A 25,605-nucleotide genomic window follows, 5' to 3' on the forward strand; every position below is an offset into this window, starting at 1 on the left:
AGCCAGTGTTCCAAACGTCGGAGGACAGAGTACACACTGTGGATATACATAACATGGACAGTTTCAAAGCATTAGAAATGTCCCTCATTTCACTATTTCTACTTACTCACCAACTCCATTTATAATTAATAAAGACAAGTCAGGCTTCATGAAAGATTAAATTTGTACATACTTTTATTGCAGCACATGCAATCCAAGTCTCAAAAGTAATTTAAACACTTGAACAGAGACTAGTAATAATATAAGGAGAGGAAAGGGGAAACCAGTGTGTCTTAAGTCACAGGAAATCAGATCACTGCAGTTCTTTTAAAACCAGCTGGCAGCACTCGCCGACCTTGGCTGGGTCGGTGACCGAGGTGTACTTGGCGATCTGTGACATGACCCCCAGTGACTTGGCCAGGTCCTGGGCTGTCTGGTCAGAGGCCACTGTGGTCCCCAGGGCCACCAGGAGCCTGAACACTGCCTCCTTGTCCTGCACCGACTCCAGTGCAGCGCTGGCCACCGACAGACACTGGGCCTTGGCCTCCAGGTCGGGCTGGCCGTGGAGTGAACCAGCGTAGTTGAGAACGAGAGTCGCGAGGGCGATGTGAATGTTCTTGTTGCAAACAGAGCAGAGGTCAGCGGCGTGGGACAGGACTGCCTCCCGTTGGGCCAATAGGAGGGACCGGCCTCGCCAGCCACTGAAGCAGTTGCACAGTATCCGCAGCGCCAGCATCTGATTGGCTGGCCGACCCTGAGGCTTCATCAGGCTCAGCAGGTGGTTGCAGAGCGCCACGCCATCATCCGCGTCGCCGCCGCATAGGCTGTCGTTGACCTGCGGGTGGCGCACCGCCAGCCGCAGGATGTCCAGGACGGGGAAGACGATGTCTGCAGGACAGGAGAGAACAGGTGATCACAGCTCAATGAAAATGGTACATTACCATATGTTCAATTATTGTAATGTGCAACGGTTTCACATACTTGAAAAGGCCGATGGGGCCTTTTATTCTTAAAACAATGAAACTGAAGTAAAACAAAATGCTTATCAGGACTTCAGAGGGTAAAGTGCAAGAGTGGGCAATAAGTGCTGGGGGCTTGCAGTCCACTAACACACCTGACCATATTTGCTTGACTATCTATACTGAACAAAAATATAAATGCAACATGCAACAATTATAAAAGATTTTATTGAGTTACAGTTCAAATAAGGAAATCAGTCAATTGAAATGAATTCAATAGGCTCTAATCTACGGACTTCACATGACTGGGCAAGGGCGCTGCATGGTCAATGCTGCATATGCAACAATGAAGACAACGATGCTGTTTTCACTTTGCTTCTTAATATAAATCCACTGGCGTTCTATAATTAAACTATTAGTTTGCTTCTTTTTTTAACCCTTTTTCTTCCCAAGTTTGTGGTATCCAATTGGTAGTTACAGTCTTGTCTCATCGCTGCAACTCCCGTACGGACTCGGGAGAGGCGAAGGTCGAGAGCCGTGCGTCCTCCGAAACACAACCCAACTAAGCCGCACTGCTTCTTGACACAATGCCCACTTAACCCAGAAGCCAGCCGCACCAATGTGTCGGAGGAAACGCTGTACACCTGGCGACCGTGTCATGGTGCACTGCACCCGGCCCGCCATAGGAGTCGCTAGTGCGCGATGGGACAAGGACATCCCTGCCAGCCAAACCCTCCCCTAACCCGGACGAAGCTGGGCCAATTGTGCGCTATCCCATGGGTCTCCCGGTCGCGGCTAGCTGCGACAGAGCCTGTAGCTATACAGTCTGATAATACAAATGATGGTCTAGACCTACATCTGCATGTTTTTTGTGCAACAGTATCTTCTAAATCAAATATGCAAAGCAAGAATATGTTAACTGCATGAAGTTCTAAGATGTACCCAAAGATTGTAGGGCCCCATAGGAAACAGTTGTCAACACTTTGGTTCCTACCCTGTCACAATAACTACAGTTTAAACTGGGATTCATCCATGAAGAGCACACTTCTCCAGCATGCCAGTGAAGGTAAGCATTTGCCCACTGAAGCCGAACTACAGTCAGGTCAAGACCTTGGTGAGGACGACGAGCACGCAGATGAGCTTCCCTGAGGCGGTTTCTGACAGTTTGTGCAGAATTTCTTTGGTTGTGCAAACCCACAGTTTCATCAGCTTTCCTGGTGGCTGGTCTCAGATGATCCCGCAGGTGAAGAAGACGGATCTGGAGGTCCTGGGCTGGTGTGGTCTGCGGTTGGACATACTGCCAAATTCTCTAAAACAACATTGGAGTTGGCTTATGGTAGAGAAATTAACATTAAATTCTCTGGCAACAGCTCTGGTGGACATTCCTGAAGTCAGTATGCCAATTGCACACTCCCTCAAAACTTGAGACATCTGTGGCATAGTGTTGTGACAAAACTGCACATTTAAGTGGACTTTTATTGTCCCCAGCACAAGGTGCACCTGTGTAATGATCGTGCTGTTAAATCAGCTTCTTGATATGCCACACCTGTCAGGTGGATGGATTATCTTGGCAAAGGAGAAATGCTCACTAACAGGGATTGCAAACAAATCTATGCACAAAATTAGAGAGAAATAATATTTTTGTGCGTGTGGAAAATTTCTGGGATCTTTTATTTCAGCTCATGAAACATGGCACCAACACTTTACATGTTGCGTTTATATTTTTGTTCACTATAAATCAGTTTGCTAGTGACTGGAAGCAAAAGCCTGCACACATTGCGGCTCGCCAGGATCAGAATTGCCCACCTCTGCACTAGTCTAGTGGGATAAACCCAAATCCTGCCCAAGATGTGTGTTAGTCTACCTTCTGGCCAGTGGGAGGTCTTCCAGAGCAGGCTGATCTGCTCTGTGGTGGGCTGCTCTGAGGCGCAGGGGTTACAGACAGACACCAGCAGTTTCTCCAGGCTCTCCAGGACCTCCTCAGACAGCCTATATTCCCCAGGGGCTCCACCATTCAGCTCCTTCAGCTTGGCTGATGAAAGGGCAAAGTTATTATAAAGAGATGCCATTGAGAATGAAACAGACACTTTATAATACCCAGTATGTATTTACTGTAGTAAGATTACCATATAGCTATCCACATTATTTCAGTTCAGCCACAGTGCTGGTTGATCAGTTTTGTACGCTGAATAAATAGACAGACTATTACGGTTCGTAAAATATCAAAAAATCATGTTCTGTTCAGTGCTTACCCATTATCTGTGTTGCGTTAGCCTGCTCGAAGGTCACACTGTCTGTTTTTGGGAAGTAGATGTTTGTGGAGGTCTGCCTCGAGGCAGCCGAGGAGTAGGCACCCTCACCTGGGAAGACAAGAGGGGGGTAGAAGTGTTAGCCCTACCCCTCAACCAAACAAAAGATTATCTGCTTTAGCAGTGATATTGGGTTTTGTCTTTTAAGTGTAATTTTTGGGGGGAAAAACACATTTGAGTGTTAATGTGACCTCTGATTAAACCCTTGACATTGAAGGAGTTGCTATAGTGACAAACCTGTGAAGGGGTCTGCCACTCCCACCGGAGCCCCTGTAGGAGTCCCCGATCCTGGGATGTACCGCCCAGTGCCTGGGGAAAACACCATATTAAACGTATTAGAACAGCATGTCCTCATCAAACTGAAATGTACAAGAAAATTACATTTGTGTTTATTTACCTGTGAAGGGGTCAGCCCCAAAGCCTGCTCTGTTGTCAGCAGCTCCAGGAATGTATCGGCCTGAGCCTAATGGTGAACATGATAAAAGCAGGGTGAAAATACAGTTAGTGTGCTATTCTAAACGCAATTTGAATTTCCATGACCTGTCTATTTCAAATGTTACGGTAACTTTGAGCACCTTGTCTTAGAAAAGGGAACGATCATCCTATAGAGTGAAAATGGCCAGTCGGCCCTACCAGTGAATGGGTTGATACTACTGGGCTGGGCCGGTGTGTGTTAAGAATGTACGCGGTGTGTGTTAAGAATCTAAAAAGGTAATGAAGATGGCTCAGTGGCCCTACCAGTGAACGGGTCAGCAGCGCTGGGCGCGGCGGCTCCCAAGGTGTGTCCTTTGGTGTTTTCGATGATGAAGTTGGCCACCTGGTCCAGGAACATGGGGCTGAGCTCGTTCTTCTGCAGGAAGTTGTGGGCTGTCAGCCAGGGGTCGTCCGTCACGTTGTAGGGCAGCTTCATGGACGGGCCACCCTCGTTGATGTCGATGGTGAAGACAAAGTCGTACTCCTGGAAAATCATTCAAAAGATGGCTTGGACCTGTGTTGAGAGATTCACTGTGTGACAGCTCGCTTCAGTTAAGTGTAGATGAAATCCCTTGTGAATAATGTGCCTCGTGTCTGTACTTTGGACATTGATTGTATTTTAGTACAGCGTACAATAATTTTCCTCTGAGGAAAATGTTCTATTGTTATCACCATTCACCCAACGTTGGGGTGCACATCACCTTCCCCTCATAGTTGACTTTCTTGGAGGTCTGCTGGTTGGACCCTCCCACCACATCTCCAATCTTCATCCAGCGGCTGTCGGCCACGCTCCACTGGTACGCCTCCACGTTCTGGCCCTCTTTGATAAGCCGTGTCTGGCCGTCCCGGTTCCCTGGGAGACAGACAAACAGACATCTTAATGTGTAATCATATTGTATGCACTACAACACAACAAGGATGTTATCTGGATTACTCCACTTTCACGTGCATCTGTGGTTTTTAGTTGTGCAGGTTTTACTAAAGCTTGACGATTGGTCAAATAAGTTGATCATTCATGTAAGATGTCAGTGACCAGTGACTGTAGATGCAAAAAACAATAATAGCCAAACAGTGATTCTGTGCATGTAATGTCTTTATAGTTTATATTCATTGAATATATACAGTCAGGTCCAAAGTTATTGGCACCCTCAATAAAGAAAAGCAAAATATACTATAAATTAAATACAAATACTGAGCTACTGTATATTGTATGCTTTTTTGGGGGGTGAAAATTACATTTTATACTCATTCAATTGCTCAGAGAAAGAGATTTACATTTTTCTCAAAAAGACAGGGGTCAAATTATTGGCACCCCTGTATTCAATACATCACCTTGCGAGGATAACGATAATGAGATTGGAGAACAGATTGGCAAGGATCTTACACCATTCCTCCATACATAATCTTTCCAGATCCTTGAAATCCTTCATCTGCACTTATAAACTGCCACATGTTTAACCACAGGTTTTCAAATGGGGTTCAAGTCAGGAGACTGAGATTGCCATTGCAAAATGTTGATATTGTGGTCAATTAACCATTTCTTTGTGGATTTTGTTGCGTGCTTGGTGTTATTGTCTTGCTGGAAGATCCACTTGCGGCCCAGTTTCAGCCTCCTGGCAGAGGCAACCAGGTTTTTGTCAAAACTCTCCTGGTACTGGGTAAAGTTCATTATGATGTTGACCTTAACAAGGGCCCCAGGACCAGTGGAAGCAAAATAACACCATACCTTCAAAGATCCACCACCATATGTCACAGTAGGAATGGGGTTCTTTTCTGCTTATGCATCTTTCTTTCGACACAAAACCCACCACTGGTGTGTGTGTGGCCAAAGAGCTGTATGTCATCTGATCATAGCACCGGTTCCAATCCAAGTGCCAATGCCGTTTCGCAAACTCCAAGCGTTTACATTTGTTTGATGACATGAAAATAGAGCTCTTTGGCCACGCACACCTCACAAGGTGAGGTATTGAAAACAGGTGTGACAATCTTTGAGAGATTTTTTTCCCTTGTTAAAGAAAATGTCTTTCTCTTAGCAATGGTATTAGTATAAAATAAAAATGTATACAGAAAATATTCATACCCCTTGACTTATTCCACATTTTGTTGTTACAGATGGAATTCAAAATTGATTAAATTATATGTTTTTCTCTCACCCAAAACAAAATCAAATTTATTGGTCACATAAACGTGTTTAGCAGATGTTATTGCAGGTGTAGTGAAATGCTTGTGTTTCTAGCTCCGACAGTGCAGTAATATCAAACAAGTAATATCTAACAGTTTCGCAACATATACCCAAAATACACAGAAATCTAAGTAAGGAATGGATTAAGAATATATATATATATATATATATATATATATATATATATATATATATATATATATATATATATATATATATATACACACACACACACATACGTCAGAGCGGCATTGGACTAAGATACAGTGGCATAGTATAGAATACAGTAAATACATATGAGATGGGTGATACAATATTTACACAAAATTAAAGTGACTAAGATACTGTAGAATAGTATAGAGTACAGTTTATCCATATGAGGTGTTTAATGCAAGAAACGGAGAAATTATTAAAGTGGCTAGTGTTTCATTTCCTTAAAGTGACCAGTGATTCCTAATCTATGTCTTATAGTCAGCAGCCTCTGATGTGCTGGAGATGGCTGTTTAACAGTCAGTGGTGTAGTATAGAATACAATATACACAAATGAAATGGGTGATGCAATATGTAAACACAATTTAAGTGACTAAGATGCCGTAGAATAGTGCGGAGTGCAGTTTATACATAAGAGATGAGTAATGCTAGATACGGAAATATTATTAAAGTGGCTAGTGATCCATTTCTAAAAGTGGCCAGTGATTCCTAATCTATGTCTTTAGGCAGCCGCCTCTGATGTGTTAGTGATGGCTGTTTAGCAGTCTGATGGCCTTGAGATTGAAAAACAGCTTCTGTCTCTCGGTCCCAGCTTTGATGCACCTGTACTGACATCGCCTTCTGGATGGTAGCAGGGTGAACAGGCAGTGGCTCGGGTGGTTGATGTCCTTGATCTTTTTGGCCTTTCTATGGCATCGGGTGCTGTAGGTCTCCAGGAGGGCAGGAAGTTTGCCACCGGTAATACGTTGGGCAGACCGCACCCCCCTCTGGAGAGCTTTGCGGTTGTGGGCGGTGCAGTTGCCTTACCAGGCGGTGAGACAGCCTGACAGGATGCTCTCAATTGTGCATCTGTAAAAGTTTGTGAGGGTTTTAGGTGTTCAGCCAAATTTCATTAGCCTCCTGAGGTTGAAGTGGTTCTGTTGCGCCTTCACCACACTGTCTGTGTGGGTGGACCACTTCAGTTTGTCAGTGATGTGTACGCAGAGGAACTTGAAGCTTTCCACCTTCTCCACTGGTGTCCCATCAATGTGGATAGGGGGGGGGTGCTCCCTCTGCTGTTTCCTGAAGTCCACGATCATCTCCTTAGTTTTGTTGACGTTGAGTGAGTTTATTTTCCAGGCACCACACTCTCAGAGCCCTCACCTCTTCACTGTAGGCTGTCTCATCATTGTTGGTAATCAAGCCTACTACTGTTGTGTCGTCTGCAAACTTGATGATTGAGTTGGAGGTGGGCGTGGCCACAGTCATGGGTGAACAGGGAGTACAGGATGGGGCTGAGCACCCACCCTTGTGGGGCCCCAGTGTTAAGGATCAGGGAAGAGGTGTTTCCTACCTTCGCCACCTGGGGGCGTCCCGTCAGGAAGTCCAGGACCCAGTTGCACAGGGCGGGGTTCAGACCCAGGGCCCCGAGCTTGATGAGCTTGGAGGGAACTATACATTTACATTTACATTTTAGTCATTTAGCAGACACTCTTATCCAGAGCGACTTACAGTAGTGAATACATACATTTCATAAAAAAAAAAAAAAAAGTACTTACATTTTTAATTTTTTTTAAATATGAGGTGATTTGAGTCATGCTTCTTCAGTAGTGGAATAAAGACAATTAGCACTTGAATGTTGTAAAGAAATACTGGAGTGATGTGGGATTGTTAATAAAATGTATTATAGACCAATTTATTATACTGCGTCCATGTGTATAGGCTGCAAGTACATTGAAATGAAGCTGTTTTCAAGTCATTGAAAAAACGACCAGAAAATACATCTTTTCAACTTTCACTTTCAACAACAACCGAACATATATTGGAAGTCGGGCATAGTCTTATTTTCAACGTCTTTTCAATAACATTTTGCTAAATGAGAATAGTGCAATGTCAAAACACAGTTTTAACGTGTCCAAATCAATAACCAATATGTAGAAACAGTTTGTGATAAACTATAGTGTTGAATGCTGAGCTATAGTCAATGAACAGCATTCTTACATAGGTATGCCTCTTGTAAAGATGGGACAGGGCAGTGTGGTGGGGGCGATTGCATCGTCTGTTGATCTATTGGGGGCAGTAAGCAAATTGAAGTGGGTCTAGGGTGGCAGGTAAGGTGGAGGTGATATGATCCTTGACTAGTCTCTCAAAGCACTTCCTGATGACAGAGGTGAGTGCTATGGGGCGATAGTCATTTAGTTCAATTTCCTTTGCTTTCTCAGGTACAGGGACAACGGTGGCCATCTTGAAGCATGTGGGGACAACAGACTGGGATAGGGAGAGATTGAATATATCGGTAAACACACCAACCAGCTGGTCTGCGCATGCTCTGAGGACGCGGCTAGGGATACCATCTGGGCCGGCAGCCTTGCGAAGGTTAACACGCTTAAATGTCTTACTCCGGCTCCGGAGAAGGAGAGCCCACAGTCCTTGATAGCGGGCCGCATCAGTGGCACTATTATCCTCAAAGCAAGCGAAGAAGGTGTTCAGCCTGTCCGGAAGCAAGACGTCGGTGTCCGCGACGTGGCTGGCTGTCCTTTTATAATCCATGATTGTCTGTAGACCCTGCCACATCCGTCTCGTGTCTGAGTCGTTGAACTGGGACTCAACTTTGTCCCAATACCGACGTTTAGCCTGCTTGATTGCTTAGCGGAGGGAATAACTACACTGTAGTTTTGTGCAAAGGCTCCCATACATCCACAGTTTCTGGTTGGGGTAGTTTTAATAGTCACAGTGGGTACAACATCTCCTATGCACTTCCTGATAAACTCATTCACCGTATTGGTATGTGTGTCAATATTATTTCATCCCCATTCTACACACAATACCCCAAAATATGGTTTTAGAAATGTTTGCAAATTAAATGCATAAAATAAATTTACACCACTGAGTTAATACTTTGTAGAAGCATCTTTGGCAGCAGTTACAGCTGTGAGTCTTTCTGGGTAAGTCTTTAAGAGCTTTCCACACCTGGATTGTGCAACATTTGCCCATTATCCTTTTAAAAATGCTTCAAGCTCTTTCAAATTGGTTGTTGATCATTGCTAGACAACCATTTTTCGGTCTTGCCATAGATTTTCAAGTAGATTTCAGTCAAGACTAACTCGGCCACTCAGGAATATTCACTGTCTTCTTGGTAAGCAACTCCAGTGTAGATTTGGCCTTGTGTTTTTGCCTGTGCTTAGCTCCATTCCATTTCTTTTTTTATCCTGAAAAACTCCCCAGTCCTTAATGATGACAAGCATACACACAACATGATGCAGCCACCACTATGCTTGAAAATATGGAGAGTGGTACTCAGTAATGTGTTTGGGGCAAATCAAATATAACACAACACTTTGTATTCAGGACAAAAATTGAATTGCTTTGGCAAATTTTTCACAGTGTTACTTTAGTGCCTTGATGCATGTTTTGGAATATTTATTTTTGTACAGGGTTCCTTTTCACTACCAATTAGGTTAGTATTGCGGATTAACTACAACGTTGTTCCATCCTCAGTTTTCTCCTATCACAGCCATTAAACCCTGTAACTGTTTTAAAGTCACCATTGGCCTCATGGTGAAATCCCTGAGTGGTTTCCTTCCTCTTCGGCAACTGAGTTAGGAAGAACGCTTGTATCTTTGTTACGACTGGGTGTATTGATACACCATCCAAAGTGTCATTAATGACTTCACCATGATCAAAGGGATATTCAATGTATTTTTTTTATTAATACCCATCTACCAATAGGATCCCTTCTTTGCGAGGCACTGGAAAACCTCCCTGGTCTTTGTCAAGGAATCTGTGTTTCAAATTGACTGAAGGACCTTAGATGTATGTGTGGATACAGAGATGAGGTAGTCCTTGAACAATCATGTTAAACACTATTATTGCACACAAAGTGAGTCCATGCACATTTTTACTCCTGGACTTATTTAGGCAAAAAAATGTATTCAGGCTGTAACACCACAAAATGTGGAAAAGGTCAAATGGTGTGAATACTTTCTGAAGGCACTGTAGCTATTTGTATTATTTAACTCAGTCTTTTTGCTCAACTTTATCAACAGTGCCAATAATTTTGGACCTGACTGTAAATATTAATACATACAGTCATGGCCAAAAGTTGAGAATGACACAAATATTAATTTTCACAAAGTCTGCTGCCTCAGTTTGTATGATGGCAATTTGCATATACTCCAGAATGTTATGAAGAGTGATCAGATGAATTGCAAAGTCCCTCTTTGCCATGCAAATGAACTGAATCCCCCAAACACATTTCCACTGCATTTCAGCCCTGCCACAAAAGAACCAGCTGACATCATGTCAGTGATTCTCTCGTTAACACAGGTGTGAGTGTTGATGAGGACAAGGCTGGAGATCACTCTGTCATGCTGATTGAGTTTGAATAACAGACTGGAAGCTTCAAAAGGAGGGTGGTGCTTGGAATAATTGTTCTTCCTCTGTCAACCATGGTTACCTGCAAGGAAACACGTGCCGTCATCATTGCTTTGCACAAAAAGGGCTTCACAGGCAAGGATATTGCTGACAGTAAGATTGCACCTAAATCAACCATTTATCGGATCATCAAGAACTTCAAGGAGAGCGGTTCAATTGTTGTGAAGAAGGCTTCAGGGCGCTCAATAAAGTCTAGCAAGCGCCAGGACCGTCTCCTAAAGTTGATTCAGCTGCGGGATCGGGGCACCACCAGTACAGAGCTGGCTCAGGAATGGCAGCAGGCAGGTGTGAGTGCATCTGCACGCACAGTGAGGCGAAGACTTTGAGGATGGCCTGGTGTCAAGAAGGGCAGCAAAGAAGCCACTTCTCTCCAGGAAAAACATCAGGGACAGACTGATATTCTGCAAAAGGTACAGGGATTGGACTGCTGAGGACTGGGGTAAAGTTATTTTCTCTGATGAATCCCCTTTCCGATTGTTTGGGGCATCAACAAAAAATGCTTGTCGGGAGAAGAGAAGGTGAGCGCTACCATCAGTCCTGTGTCATGCCAACAGTAAAGCGTCCTAAGACCAGTCATGTGTGGGGTTGCTTCTCAGCCAAGGGAGTGGGCTCACTCACGATTTTGCCTAAGAACACAGCCATGAATAAAGAATGGTACCAACACATTCTCCGAGAGCAACTTCTCCCAATCATCCAGGAACAGTTTGGTGATGAACAATACCTTTCCCAGCATGATGGAGCACCTTGCCATAAGGCAAAAGTGATAACTAAGTGGCTCGGGGAACAAAACATCCATATTTTGGGTTCATGGCCAGGAAACTCCCCAAGCATTAATCCCATTGAGAACTTGTGGTCAATCCTCAAGAGGCGGGTGGACAAACAAAACCCCATAAATCCTGACAAACTCCAAGCATTGATTATGCAAGAATGGGCTGACATCAGTCAGGATGTGGCCCGGAAGTTAATTGACAGCATGCCAGGGCGGATTGCAGAGGTCTTGGGAAAAAAAAGGGTCAACACTGCAAATATTGACTCCTTGCATCAACTTCATGTAATTGTCAATAAAAGCCTTTGACACTTATGAAATACTTGTAATTATACTTCAGTATTCCATAGTAACATCTGACAAAAATATCTAAAGACACTGAAGCAGCAAACTTTGTGAAAATAAATATTTGTGTCATTCTCAAAACTTCTGGCCGCGACTGTACATTGAGCTCCAAAAGTATTGGGACAGTGACACATTTGTTTTTTGTTTTGGCTTGGTACTCCAGCACTTTGGATTTGGCACAAATATCATAAACCCCCCCCCCAAAAATGCTAACCTCCCCTGTTACTGTAATGGTGAGAGGTTAGCATGTCTTGGGGGTATGATCTAAAATGCTAACCTGCCCTGTTATTGTAATGGTGAGAGGTTAGCATGTCTTGGGGGTATGATCTAAAATGCTAACCTCCCCTGTTATTGTAATGGTGAGAGGTTAGCATGTCTTGGGGGTATGATCTAAAATGCTAACCTCCCCTGTTACTGTAATGGTGAGAGGTTAGCATGTCTTGGGGGTATGATCTAAAATGCTAACCTGCCCTGTTATTGTAATGGTGAGAGGTTAGCATGTCTTGGGGGTTTGATCTTTGTGCATCTGTAACTTTCTCACTCATCATTATTCACAATTCATTAAGGACTATCCATAATCATGGTAGCATCCACATTAATGTATTAGTGTTTAAAAAAATATTATATCCTTATTCACAATAACAGTGACTCCAAAATGACAATACATTATTTACCATTCATTTCACAAAATAATCTGAAACACAACCAAAACAAACAGCTAATGCATCCAACAAGTTTGTAGAGTCGCAAGCTTGATGTAATCATTGCATGTTAGGAATATGGGACCAAATATTAAACTTTGAACTACTTTAATACACAGGTGAATTTGTCCCAATACATTTGGTCCCCTAAAATGGGAGGACTATGTACAAAACGTGCTGTAATTTCTAAACAGTTAACCCGATGTGGATGAAATTAAAGCTGACAGTCTGCACTTTAACCTCATTGTCATTGTATCAATTCAATGTACAGAGCCAAAACAACAACACATGTGTCACTGTCCCAATACCTTTGGAGCTCACTGTATATAGTGGAATGGAATAACATAATAGAACATGCAGATACAAATTCATTTACCAGGCTCCTCGAGGTGCTCCCTTCCTGGAAGATCCTCCATCTTGATGTCCCCCATGTCCCCTGTCTTGGGGTCGATGGTGGTCTTGGAGAGCTCGTCCTCGAAGGCCTGGAGGTCCTGGGGGCTGGCCATACGATCTTCCACCTCAGTGAACACTCTGATGAGGCCGTCACTGTAAGGCAAATAACACGACCGGTGACACAAAAGCAAGGTCATATCAGAAATATCGCTCTCACCTCACTTCCAACTATGTTTACCCTGTGTGTGAAGCTATAAGGAGGTAGGGGGCATCATGATATTGTATGAGCATACACCAAAGAGAAGATTATTGTATTTGGTTTATAATTTTGGTGGAGTAGCAGTATAGATGCCAATATGCCACAAAATAAATAGACAGTGGGGTTTACCTGGCGCCCACAGCTATATCCCCGTTAGGCAGGATGCAACAGCACCACACGGACTGGGCTGGGAGACGTATGGTCTGTTGGCAGTCGCCCTGCTTCCATATCCTCAAGGTCCGGTCCTCTCCTGTGCTTACGAAACCTGAGAAGGGAGGGGAGCACCAACCAATTGTCTAGAAAAATGTCTGACGGAAACGTCAACACAGTAAATGTGCAGAGATAATATTTTGTGTGCAGGAGTTATCTTTTTGACTATGAATCACACAAAAGAGACAAGCGGCCAATAACAATACAAAAGGTTCTGTTAACCATTTACAAATTATACACCAAACTACATTTAAGTAGGAGCAGATCAGCCTATAGATTACAATACATCAGGACGGATAACTATAACTATGAATCACCAACAGATTGTCACACTTTCCTAGGGCATAGTGGTTCCACAAACAAGTCACTAGTAGATTCTCAGGGTTCAGTCGTCCATACTGTACCTTGTCCATTGGGGAAAACGGCCAGGCTGTAGATGTAGTTGGTATGGCTGTAGTACACTTGCACACATTCTCCAGTCACCAGCCATCTCCTGATAGTGGCGTCGTTGCTACAGGAGAAGAATTCCAGGTCGCTGATCACCGCTAGCCCCCTGACACAGTCCTCGTGACCTGGGACAGACAAGGACATTTAGTGATGTCTGGCCCCAGAACTGACACAATATTTATAGGGGGCAACGTGGGTAGTGGGTGTGTGATGAAAAATGTTATGTTTGTGCTTTTCTAATAACACATTTCTGTGTTCATGCAAATGCCTGACTGAACATGCCTGGGAGGAACCCTCACTAGCAGTATGTGCAATTTGGCAGTACGCCCAGAGCATCGTTTTGAAAACGGAAAGGGATATCTCAGTTTGAAGGTCTCAGCTTGGAGAGAAGAAGCCTTGCGAGGTATTGGTCGGTCACATGCATGAACCAAACGTTAATGATGAATAATGAATAAGATAAATCATGCAAATATAACTTGTGTGTGTAAGCAGAATATGAGATATCTAACAGAGGTTGCTTCGGACCGGTACTTTATGTATCTAAGTTTGACTGCGACCTCCATCTTGCTGTTAATAAAGAATTATTCATTTAAGATTGACATCGAGTGTCCCTGTGTAGAATTTCCACGATAGGTGCATTAATCTCTCACCTGTAAACGTCTTCTCACAACGTCCAGCCTTCCACAGCTTGATGGTCTTGTCAGCTGATCCAGACAGCATGAGGCCTTGTTCAGGCAATATGACCACCGCCCACACTGCTGCTGTGTGTCCCTACAATACAAAGAGCACAACTTGCCATCGTCACTCACCTGGGTTGTGTTCAGCAGGGAGAAAACTATTTCAGATTTATCCAATTAGAACACAGATTTTCATTTTATGTTGCAAAACATTTTACTACTGAACATGACCCAGATCAAAAATACTATAGACAAATCTCAGACACTTTACCTGTAAGGTCATCATGCACTTCTCATTGAGCCAGACTTTTGCTGTGGTGTCCCAAGAGCCACTCAGTAGTGTTCCAAACTTCCCAGAGGACAGTGCACACACTGTGGACATACGTAACATGGACAGTTTCAACTTATAAACAACGAAAGAGTCATCAGACCAAGTTGGCATTTTAAGTAGCCAAGTTGAGTTAGTTGTTCCAGAATGATGCATTACATTTACATTTCAGTCATTTAGCAGACGCTCTTATCCAGAGCACTTACAGGAGAAATTAGGATGAAGTGCCTTGCTCAAGGCATAGAGACAGATTTTTTCACCTAGTTGGCTCATTACTGGCCACACGCTCTTACCTGCTAGGCTACTTGCATCAACAGTATATCAACTATACCTGTGTTTTTGTGTCCCTTGAGTGTGAACAACGGTTGTGGTTGGTCCAGTGTGAAAACACAGATGTTGTGGTCGTTTCCACCTGTGGCTATGAGTCCCCGAGGATACGTGTCGCTGGGAGCGATTATGCATACACAGGATACAAAGTTCTCATGGCCTGTCATACAATGCATTTCTGTAAAACCCCTGTCTGGGCTGTAGAGAGAATAGCGACACATTACATATGCTATTTAAAGTTAAACTTGATTACATTGAAAACACAGCTTTATATAAAAGCTTACTGTTAGCTATGAAACTACTTGCCATATGGCCTAGAGAAACCTTGTGCGCAAAGATTGTCATTCAAAGTTTAGAAAGCTTGTGTCACGTTTGTGTCCCGTACAGTTTGTGTGGCAATGTTATTAATGGGGGGGGGGGGATATCAGAAGTGAAACCAAACGTCCAGACCATAGTGTGGTTAGGTTGCATATTTCAGTTGAGTGAATGACAACGCTAATTATGTTAGCTAGCTAGTATGTTTTAGTAGAGACTTGTAGGTTTCGCCTTGAAATTATGGTTATGGTAAATTGAGGGGAATCGATATATGTGTGGCTACGGGCTGCTAAATGATTCTTTACAACATTAAAATGGTAAGACAAACATAGTCATTTGAGCTAAGCTAACTAGCGGTACCTTGAGTTTGGTACCCAGACTCTTCCGGTTCGGTCTCTGGAAACAGACATAAAGGCTCCGTCAGGGAAAATAGCAGCTGCAAGACCTCTAACATCCATTTCATGGCCAGGTATGGAGCAGCTTAGTTTATATGAGTTAGGTGATGCCATTGTATCACCAATATCACAATGTTGTAATCGTAACTTCTAAGCAGAGAACTGGCACCCCTTGTCAAGAAGAAATCGGCCGGTTAAGTAAGGCGGAAGTAGTAAGGAAAATGAACCTTGACCTCAGATCGCATGCTGGGACAATTACATTTCTTTTTTGCAATTATATATATATTTTAGATAAATCATACAAATAACACTACCAGAATAATATTTTATTTGGCTTACAAAAAAATACATTATACAAAAAAAGTTCGAACGCACGTCCAGTAGGTGGCAGCAGGACAAATCTTTCTGACAGCAAATCATAACACAGTCACAGAATATTTCATTTGCGGCATCTCCACGGAAGTACCCAGTAAGAACTGAACCGGTGGACTCATTGGAAAAGACAGTACTAATAAGTGGGTATCCCTCTGAATTTTAGGAATACATATTCCCAGCTTGAAGTGTAGGTGGAGTAACGTGATAGCTAGCCACATTTTGATCTGTTACTGCTAGCTAGCTATCTACAAAGACCAAGCCCGCTAGCTAGCTACCTGTCAGAAAAGCTCGCCAGCAATCAATATATTTTTTATGGGTCTACTGTCTACCTTGTATGCTTGACATGGTCTACTTTCAGAAAATATGTAGCTAGCTAGTAAAGTGTCAGTATGTTAAGGTACAATCAGAATGTATTACATTTGTGTGTGTGTGTGTGTGTGTGTGTGTCATAATGTGACTTATGGGTGGGGGGTGCACACTAACATGTCATCATTGGTTCATGATGTACACAGGCATCCAATAAGAATCAGAAGAGTATGAGAAAGTGAGATAACGTTGACTATGAGTTCAATTTTTATTGAGTAAGACCTTCACAGGTGCAACCTAACCTATTGATTAACACTGATCATAAACTGCCAATGGGCATATCTTTTTCTCCAGGGAAGGTTATGACACTTCGTCTCTCTGTGTCCCCAAGTCACAGGAACCATGAAGCTTCGGCTGCACTTTGTGGTGGACCCCATGGGCTGGTTCTGCATCAGTGTGGTGTTGGCCATCTGGCTCTACAACTCCTTCTTCATCCCCAAGTTGGTGCTGCTGCCACATTTCTATGAGGGTCATATCCACTGGGCCTTGGTTGTCAGTGAGTATCAATCCCACAGACCTGGAGTTATTTCTGACTAATCAAAGACTTTTACTGCTGTAGTCATCCTGTTCCTCTCCTCCTAGGTTACTACTTAGCATCAGCCTTCTGTATGGCAGCACTTTTTAGAGCTTCTACAGCCGACCCTGGCAGACTCCCAACCGACCCCCACATCCCTCACTCAGGTAATGTGGCATTCTACAGCCTCTCCCTCTGTGTCATGAATACAGATAGAAGATCCGCTGATATAAGGTTTTTTATATGACAAAAGTATATCATTTGACATGGTCAGTCATGACATGGAGACCTTTTTTGCTACTTTGTTTCAGAGCGAGAGCAGTGGGAAATGTGTAGCAAGTGCAACATGATGAGACCAAAAAGGTCCCACCACTGCAGTCGTTGTGGCCATTGTGTACGTAGAATGGACCACCACTGTCCATGGTAAGGCTTCAGACACTTCTATCACTCCCCTAGGAGATTCAGCTATACAGGGCAGCTCTTTGTGGGGGGGGGGGATTTTGAATTTTGTGTAGCATTCAAAGAGCTGATGGTGATATTGTCTTTCCTCGAACTGGCCAAGAGAGGGGGCCGCCTGTACAGTATTTACACCCCACACTGCACCTCTTCTCTAGCAGCACCCCCGGGATTGCCATTTGCCACATTGCTAAAAGCAATAGACAGTTAATTGAACGGTTTATGCCTAAACAATTTTTTATCCTCTTAGGAAAATCTGCTTGATATTTGACTAGCTTGTAACTAGGCCTATGAGCAGTCCTGTAAAAAGTATCGTTTCTCCATCTTGTCTCCTGGCAGGATCAATAATTGTGTAGGGGAGGACAACCACTGGCTCTTCTTGCAGCTCTGTTTTTACACACAGGTCCTCAGTTTGTTCACCCTGGCTCTGGACTTCTGCCAGTACTATTACTTCCAGCCCTTAACCACATTGGACCAGGTAAAGTCAAGAATGAAAAGTGAGGCCTTATCAACACTGAACTAGCATTAATTCAAGGAATTCATCACCGGACAGAACCCTACATGGTTTGAATCATGACTTGGTTCTATTTGGTAAAAGCGATCACAAGGAAGCATTTCGTCAAAGTTTTTGATCAAGATTTGACTATTTCCTTGGAAAGTATGGTATCAAGCTCTCACAGGTACCTGTCTGTTAGACGCATAAAAAGCACTCTCCCGTCTATGTTTTGATGATTCATATTTGAATGGAGATGGTATGCTGAATGTGTGAAAAGAGGACGGGAGTATGTGCATGGTGCTGTGAAGTTGACTTTGGCCTCTTCTGGTTGTTCTCTCATAGGAGGCATTTACAGCACGTCACGAGCTCGCCCTGATACGAGTGTCTGCGATCATGGGTCTGGTGATGTTCGGAGGCATGAGCAGCCTTTTCTATACTCAGCTGGCTGGCATCCTGACAGTGAGTCAAATCTCTCTACTGTCTCTCATTACAGATTGTGGTTAGAAAATTGTGGTCAGGTAAATATCGAAGTTGTTGTTATACTGTGCATTCAGAAAGTGTTCAGACCCCTTCCCTTTTTCCACATTTTGTTACGTAACAGCCTTATTCTAAAATTGATGAAATATTTTTTTCCCCCATCATCAATCTACACACAATATCCCATAATGACAAAACAAAAACAGGTTTTTAGCCATTTTTGCAAATGCATATTAAAAAAAAAACTGAACTATCACATTTACATTAGTATTCAGACCCTTTACTCAGTACTTTGTTGAAGCACCTTTGGCAGCAATTACAGCCAAGAGTCTTCTTGGGTATGATGCTACAAGCTTGGCACACCTGTATTTGGGGAGTTTCTCCCATTCTTCTCTGCAGATCTCTCCAGCTCTGTCAGGTTGGATGGGGAGTGTCACTGCACAGCTATTTTCAGGTCTCTCCAGAGTTGTTCGATTGGGTTCAAGTCCGGGCTCTAACTGGGCCACTCAAGGACATTCAGAGACTTGTCCCGAAGGCACTTCTGCATTGTCTTGGCTGTGTTGTCTTGGGTCGTTTTCCTGTTGGAAGGGGAACCTTCGCCCCAGTCTGAGGTCCTGAGCTCTCTGGAGCAGGTTTTCATCAAGGATCTCTCTGTACTTTGCTCCATTCATCTTTCCCTCAGTATTGACTAGTCTCCCAGTCCCTGCTGCTGAAAAGCATCCCCACAGCATGATGCTGCCACCACCATGCTTCACCGTAGGGATAATAATGGCCAGGTGATGAGCAGGGCCTGATTTCTTCCTGACGTGACGCTTGACATTCAGGCCAAAGAGCTCTCTTGGTTTCATCAGACCAGAAAATCTTGTTTCTCATGGTCTGAGAGTCCTTTAGGTGCCTTTTGGCAAACTTCAAGCGGGCTGTCATGTGCCTTTTACTGAGGAGTGGCTTCCGTCTGGCTACTCTACCATAAGGGCCTGATTGGTGGAGTGCTGCAGAGATGGTTGTCCTTCTGGAAGTTTCTCCCATCTCCACAGAGGAACTCTGGAGCTCTGTCAGTGACCATCGGGTTCTTGGTCATCTCCCTGACCAAGGCCCTTGTCCCCCGATTGCTCAGTTTGGCTGGGCGGCCAGCTCTAAGACGAGTCTTGGTGGTTCCAAACTTCTTACATATAAGAATGATGGAGGCCACGGTGTTCTTGGGGACCTTCAATGCTGCAGAAATGTTTTGGTACCCTTCCCCAGATCTGTGCCTTGACACAATCCTGTCTCGGAGCTCTACGGACAATTCCTTCGACCTCATTGCTTGGTTTTTGCTCTGACATGCACTGTCAACTGTGGGACCTTTATATAGACAGGTGTGTGTCTTTCCAAATCATGTCCAATCAATTGAATTTACCACAGGTGGACTCCAATCAAGTTGTAGAAACATCAAGGATGATCAGTGGAAACAGGATGGACCTGAGCTCAATTTCGAGTCTCATAGCAAAGGGTCTGAATACTTATGTAAATAAGGTATTTCTGTTGTTATTTTATAACTTTGAAAACATTTCTAAAAACCTGTTTTCACTTTGTCATTATGGGATATTGTGTGTACATTGATGAGGGGGGAAAAAACGATTTAAGAAATGTTAGAATAAGGCTGTAACATAACAAAATGTGGAAAAAGTGAAGGGGTCTGAATACTTTCCAGAATGCACTGTATGTCAAAGTAGCATGTTATGCACTGTTTACTGATGTATGCCATTCGGCCTCAGTTCTGTTCCCTGGGTATGTGACTAGTGTATCCACACTCAGACCAGATTTTTACCTATTGCTCTCGAAGTAGTTGGAATATTAGGATGTGTTTGTAAACTTTACCATGTCCTTGGCTGTCATGACCTAGATGAGCCCTCACCTTTAACCTCTGTGAGTGGATTGACAGGATGTAATGAACCAACACCAAGGTGCAATAGACTTAAAAGCTTAAATGTGAGCCCAGCTGAGTAAAACCATCTGGACTGCTAATCCATTATTGTCCCTGTAGGTAAACATGGGTCCTTCTCGCAGCTCAGGAAGGCCTATTTAGTCCAATACTCACTCGTCTTGTTGTTGCACAGACCTGTGAACAGGCTTAGTAAAAGATTTGCTGATTGGCCAAATCCCTACACCTCCAAGTCTCAATGTATGGACGTACGCCACCAGAAGCTATTGGCTATTTTAATACAACAAAACATATGGTAAGGAGGAAGGGCAATGGCAGGATGTTGGTCAGTTGATTGTTATTAACCGAGAAAACAACCTAACAGGAATAAGATGATAACAATATGTAACAAATGTACAGTGTTGTTAGGGTTTGGCCGGGGTAGACCGTCATTGTAAATAAGAATTTGTTCCTAATTGACTTGCCTAAGTTAAATAAAGGTAAAAAAATTATTTAAATCTAATTTGCATTTGGTGTGTTTTCTGTTTGGTGAATCGCTTTGTGTGTAAGGCCTCCACTTGAAGAGGTTTACCTGGCTAAGTAGTACACATCCTATTAATTAATGCAAATAAATGTTCCAGGGCAGTCTGTGATCATGCAAACTACTCAAATATGTTAACTGTTTAAACTATTTCCCTCTTGTGTGACCCCCTAACAGGACACCACCACCATTGAGAAAATGGCTAACTTCTCAAATAAAATGTAAGTACCATGGGTTTGCTCCTTTGTGCTGCCTTTGATACAAGGGACAAGAAAATCCTTTTAGTACTTGCAGACTTTGTTGAGCTCTGTGGACAGCCTCTTCAGTTTCATGTTTTAGTTATCTGAATGGAAACAATTTGTCCAGCCTGCTAGTTGACAAATCATCTCAGTACCATTTCGTTGAATTTGGTGTTCCACAAGAGTTAGTTTTGGGACCTCTGTTTTTCTCTTTAGGGACCATTCGGACTTGCATGCTTGTGCACATTATTTTTCCTTTCTCTTTCACAGAGGCGGGGCTGGTGGTGGGTCAAAGGAATCCTGGCAGCGGACTCTGGCTGAGGTGTTTGGCACTACCTGGAAAGTTCTGTGGTTCATCCCGTTGAGGAGCAGGCAACCGCTGACCTTTCCCCACCACTTCCGCACTCACGTGTAGATAAGTGAAGGAGCTCTGTCCCACTTCGAACCAGACGATAGGCTGCCATCTCTGACAGAGAATACACTGTGCACACTTTCAGCACCCCCCGCCTGCCTTCACCTCCCTGTTTTGTGCCATCTAAGCTCGGTGGTAGTCTTGGTTGGTCAGTGGATACACACAGTCTTTTTGTCTTTCTCTATAGGACGTAGGATTGACAGTGCCTGAACTGGATCACAAACCTCTGCAAGAGTCGAGTACATGTTACCAAGTGCAACCTAGTCCCCTTTCTAATCATTACTAGGGGCTCCATTGTGCTCTATTGTCCCATTGCAGAAACCACTTTAAAGGGAAATTGCTTTTGAGAGAAACTCAAAAGGAAATCACTAAGAACCTCAAGTTGATTATAGGGCCATGTAGACCTTCAAACGACACTAAATATTAACCCTAACTCTGTACCCAATACACAGCCTGATTTTTCTATAATTTGTGCCATGACACTTTTAGTCAGTCTCCCAAATGGTTTGGATACACGCTTTTTACAGAAGGCTATATAAGTAATTATTTTGGGAAGAAGTTGGCTATCAAGTGGTGGGCAAGTTGGTTTATGGGTTGCTATATTGTAGAGCAGTACCATGATTTAACTGCATTCCATAATTATATGGTTCAAGGGTTCCTTTGCTTTACTGATTACACTCATATTTATTTTTAAAGATTTTTTAAAGATGCTCCTACCACTATTAACACCTTAATATTAACTACATAGTAACCAACCATTACCGCTGTGAATGGAAAATAAGTAATGTCTTGTGTTCCACTTTCATTACTATCAATTAGACAACATTTCCACAGAAGTGCTGAACCTTCACAGATATCCATGATTAAAAACATCTCACAATGCTAGAAAGTCATCTGTTATAAAACACTATGTTTGCTTGAGACTTTTTCAAACCTCCACACTGCCTATTGCCAAATTATTTAACCTTACCAATGAAGATGATTTGAAAAATGTCCCAATGGGGAGTCACAGTGAAAGAAGTGGATTGTATCAACATTTATTTCAAGCTATACCAAATACTTGTATTTATATGTATCTGCTGTTGTACACTTGGCTGTAACATTGTGCATATGCACTGATATATTACCTCTATATTATTTGTACACATTCCACATTCTTTCAGTATACATATGCTGTAGAAATCTTTGAAGAATTACTCCTTTTTTAAGTTTATTGATTTTTATTTCAATGTTCTCATCACTTTTTGAGTTGATCATTTTTAATGAATTTAATGTATGATAATAATATTGAGTCTCCTGTTCCTAATGTAAGACCTAGTGGAGTCTCAGAACACTGTCCATGTAAGTGAGTAGGCACTGGTTGATGTTGATTTGTTATGTTGAATGTGGGGACAGCTGCTGTAAATTGTCTGTCATATTTCTAGTTTCTCCTTTTTCTGTACCTTGATTGGTCATAAATGGTAGTGGATGCTGGGATCTTTTTTTGTATTAACAATAGGGTCTTTAATTTGAATTTCCTGGTTGACATTGTATTATGTTTTCTACTCTTTACTTCCTTCATCATAGGATGCATCATATATGGGGAATGTTAATGTTACAATAATGAAAATACATGTTTTTCGTTTAGACTTGAAATATTTGTCAATGGCACATCACCAATAGGAGTGCCACCAACTGTCTTAAACCATAGATGTATGTACAACAATATTTTTTAACACTACATCAACTGTAAGTCTATAAAGGACCTTGGTGAGGAGCTATATCCTCATTATATCAACTGGTGTCCCACAGGGCTTGATGCTAGGTCCCTTGCTGTTCTTATGTGTGTCTTCTACACTCCCCAACCCTCCCCTTCTTAAACGTTATCTCCCTCCTAACTTGATCACTCGTGATGGATGCTCCATTGTCTTATGACACTATATAATGTAATGTACCACTTTCTCTGTAATCATTCAACTTCATGCTACTGAAATCTGCACTTTATTACATCCCATGATATTAGAATGTAGCACTTTTTTATTTTAGTAAGGAATTTGCCATTAACCTTTTCCATAGCCATTAACATAGATCTACTTACAAGTCTTTTTTATTTGGTTGTTTGGCTAAACCCTTATTATAATTAACTTTTAATAAGTGGCTCTAGATAAGTGTCTATGCTAAATTACAAATGTACTAGGAAGGAGAGTCCACATATACAGATGTAGGATCTTAATTTGAGCCAGTTTGCTACAGCACGAACGATTATCCTGCAACAACAGGACGTGAATTATTATGTGGATTGTAATTAATTGACGTTTTTGTTGAATTGATACATTTTTCATGAGGAAAAATCAGATCTGAAATGTCAAAGTGGAAATTACAAACTTCAGAAGCCTTTCTAAACCTCAAATACGCTTTCCTCCATTGCAGGAAAGTTCTCCTGCAACTGGGCAATCAAATTAATATCCTACATCTATTGAGTCTTGTAGTTGCGGCATACGTCTTATTTATTTTTTTTATCTAATGTTATTGACACATGATTCATGCATGTTCAGGTTATATTACTTGTTGTTTACATATTTATTTTTTACATATAAGAACACCAATATTTTACAGTTAGAGATTTCAGCTTGAAGTACCAATGTTGTGCTGACTCATGCATTTGGCTAAATGATTCTCGTTAGGCCTTTTTGCTGCAACAACTTTTCTTTCTCAATGTAATTAAGAAGAATGCATATATACAGTAGATCATTAATGTGTTGTGCATATATCATACATATATTCCTGACTGTTGTGTAATGAATTGGGCTCCAACCTGACATCAAGACCGACTTGAGGATGCATTAGAATGTATAGAGGCTTGAAGCTTAAGAATCTTTTGTCCTCAAGAGATTGCAATAAGATGGAATTTAATTTCATTGAGTTCAATTGAAATGTATCTCCATAACTTAAATATAATGTAGACGTCCGTATACTCAACATAATATATATATTTAAAGGGAACGTCTCTTAAGATGTTGGTATGCCTCACATACATTGCCTCGCATACACATGCATTTCAAATAGCCACCTACATTTTACATTACCTACAAAGCATTACTGTTTTTTATTGTACCCATAATACCTATATTCTGAAAATTCTAACATTTAGTTAACTTACAGATCGATTAAGGTATGGCATAAGGAATGGAACATCAATTTTTGCCTAATATTGTCCATTTGAGAATCAATTTCAGGGAAAAATTTAGATTTAAAAAAGGTTTTTAACTGATGGAATTAAAGGAATTTGTTAATGACTTGAAATTCAGTTTGAGCTTTTAAAAAATTGTTCAGTTGAAATCTGTTTTGGGAAGACCGAATTTAAAGTTAATGTGATACATGTTGGTTATTTTCTGTGTCTCAGGTTATAATTATATTCATTTTCTTTGACAATTAAGAAAAAAACCATTGTTTTAATCATGGGAATATAAATGCTGCCAATACACATGATTATTTACTAAATAAATGCTGTAACTAAGTTCTTAAATGTGTTTTATTGTTATTTCTTGCTCATTTCTGTTCATCAGAGGTGGCCCACCCCCTCCTACTGGAGAGCTACTGGGTGTGCAGGCTTTTGCACCAACCCTGCTAAAACACATTTGGTACATGAATCAACTACTCTTCAGGACCTTTATTAGCTCGGTCAAGTGTTAGAGTAGGGTTTGAGCAAAGTCCTGCACCCCAAAAACGTTAAGGAGGATACAATTAACAGACCCTTCATCTTGGTCAGGCACTGTTTTTACACAATGTGTCTAAAGTCAAAACCCAACAAAGTATGTAGTTATGAATATTCACTGTTTGAATTCAGTAAAACAATATGTGGGTCATCTTTGTCAATTGTCCCTAACCCCAGGTCTTAACTCAATGAAGCGTTAATAATGTGTGCATGAACCCAGAATTTAATTTATGTTACCATTGTTGTCTTCCAGACAACCTAAACTGGCAACAAGTATGGAGTGCGTTCCTCCTATGAGTGATGAGCCTTTTGGATGCTCCAAGCAAAGCTGACATACAGATGTAGTATCTTAATTTGACCAGTATCGTTTAAACTAAATAATCCGGCAGCAACAGGATTGGAACATTTAGTCCATAATGTTGCTTGATCAGCGGTTAGGCTATTAG

General features: G+C 42.1%; 2 protein-coding genes across 4 annotated transcripts; one reads left to right on the forward strand and one right to left on the reverse strand.

The window, feature by feature from the left end:
* Positions 1-149: 149 nt before the first annotated feature.
* On the reverse strand, positions 150-15,887 carry plap (Phospholipase A-2-activating protein). Of its 2 annotated transcripts, none has more exon segments than NM_001140443.1 (14): positions 150-867; positions 2,803-2,970; positions 3,191-3,298; positions 3,485-3,556; positions 3,645-3,710; positions 3,986-4,205; positions 4,423-4,574; positions 12,715-12,884; positions 13,120-13,255; positions 13,605-13,772; positions 14,298-14,418; positions 14,596-14,696; positions 14,984-15,177; positions 15,655-15,874. In NM_001140443.1, coding segments are annotated over 14 exon segments (2,400 nt in total). In that variant the 5' UTR covers positions 15,804-15,874; the 3' UTR covers positions 150-292.
* LOC106577585 (palmitoyltransferase ZDHHC21) lies at positions 15,887-24,970 on the forward strand. 2 transcript variants are annotated; one of them, XM_014155756.2, is made up of 8 exons: positions 15,887-16,204; positions 16,762-16,926; positions 17,013-17,111; positions 17,256-17,367; positions 17,740-17,878; positions 18,239-18,355; positions 20,992-21,035; positions 21,324-24,970. In XM_014155756.2, the coding sequence occupies exons 2-8, from the start codon at positions 16,773-16,775 to the stop codon at positions 21,466-21,468; spliced, it is 810 nt and encodes a 269-aa protein (XP_014011231.1). In that variant the 5' UTR covers positions 15,887-16,204; positions 16,762-16,772; the 3' UTR covers positions 21,469-24,970. The 2 variants fall into 2 exon arrangements, with proteins under 2 accessions (XP_014011231.1, XP_014011232.1); XM_014155757.2 differs by having other exon boundaries at positions 16,067-16,204; positions 16,725-16,926.
* Positions 24,971-25,605: the final 635 nt, after the last annotated feature.

Source organism: Salmo salar, chromosome ssa18 (assembly GCF_905237065.1).
Source record: "Salmo salar chromosome ssa18, Ssal_v3.1, whole genome shotgun sequence".
NCBI classification, from domain to species: domain Eukaryota; kingdom Metazoa; phylum Chordata; class Actinopteri; order Salmoniformes; family Salmonidae; genus Salmo; species Salmo salar.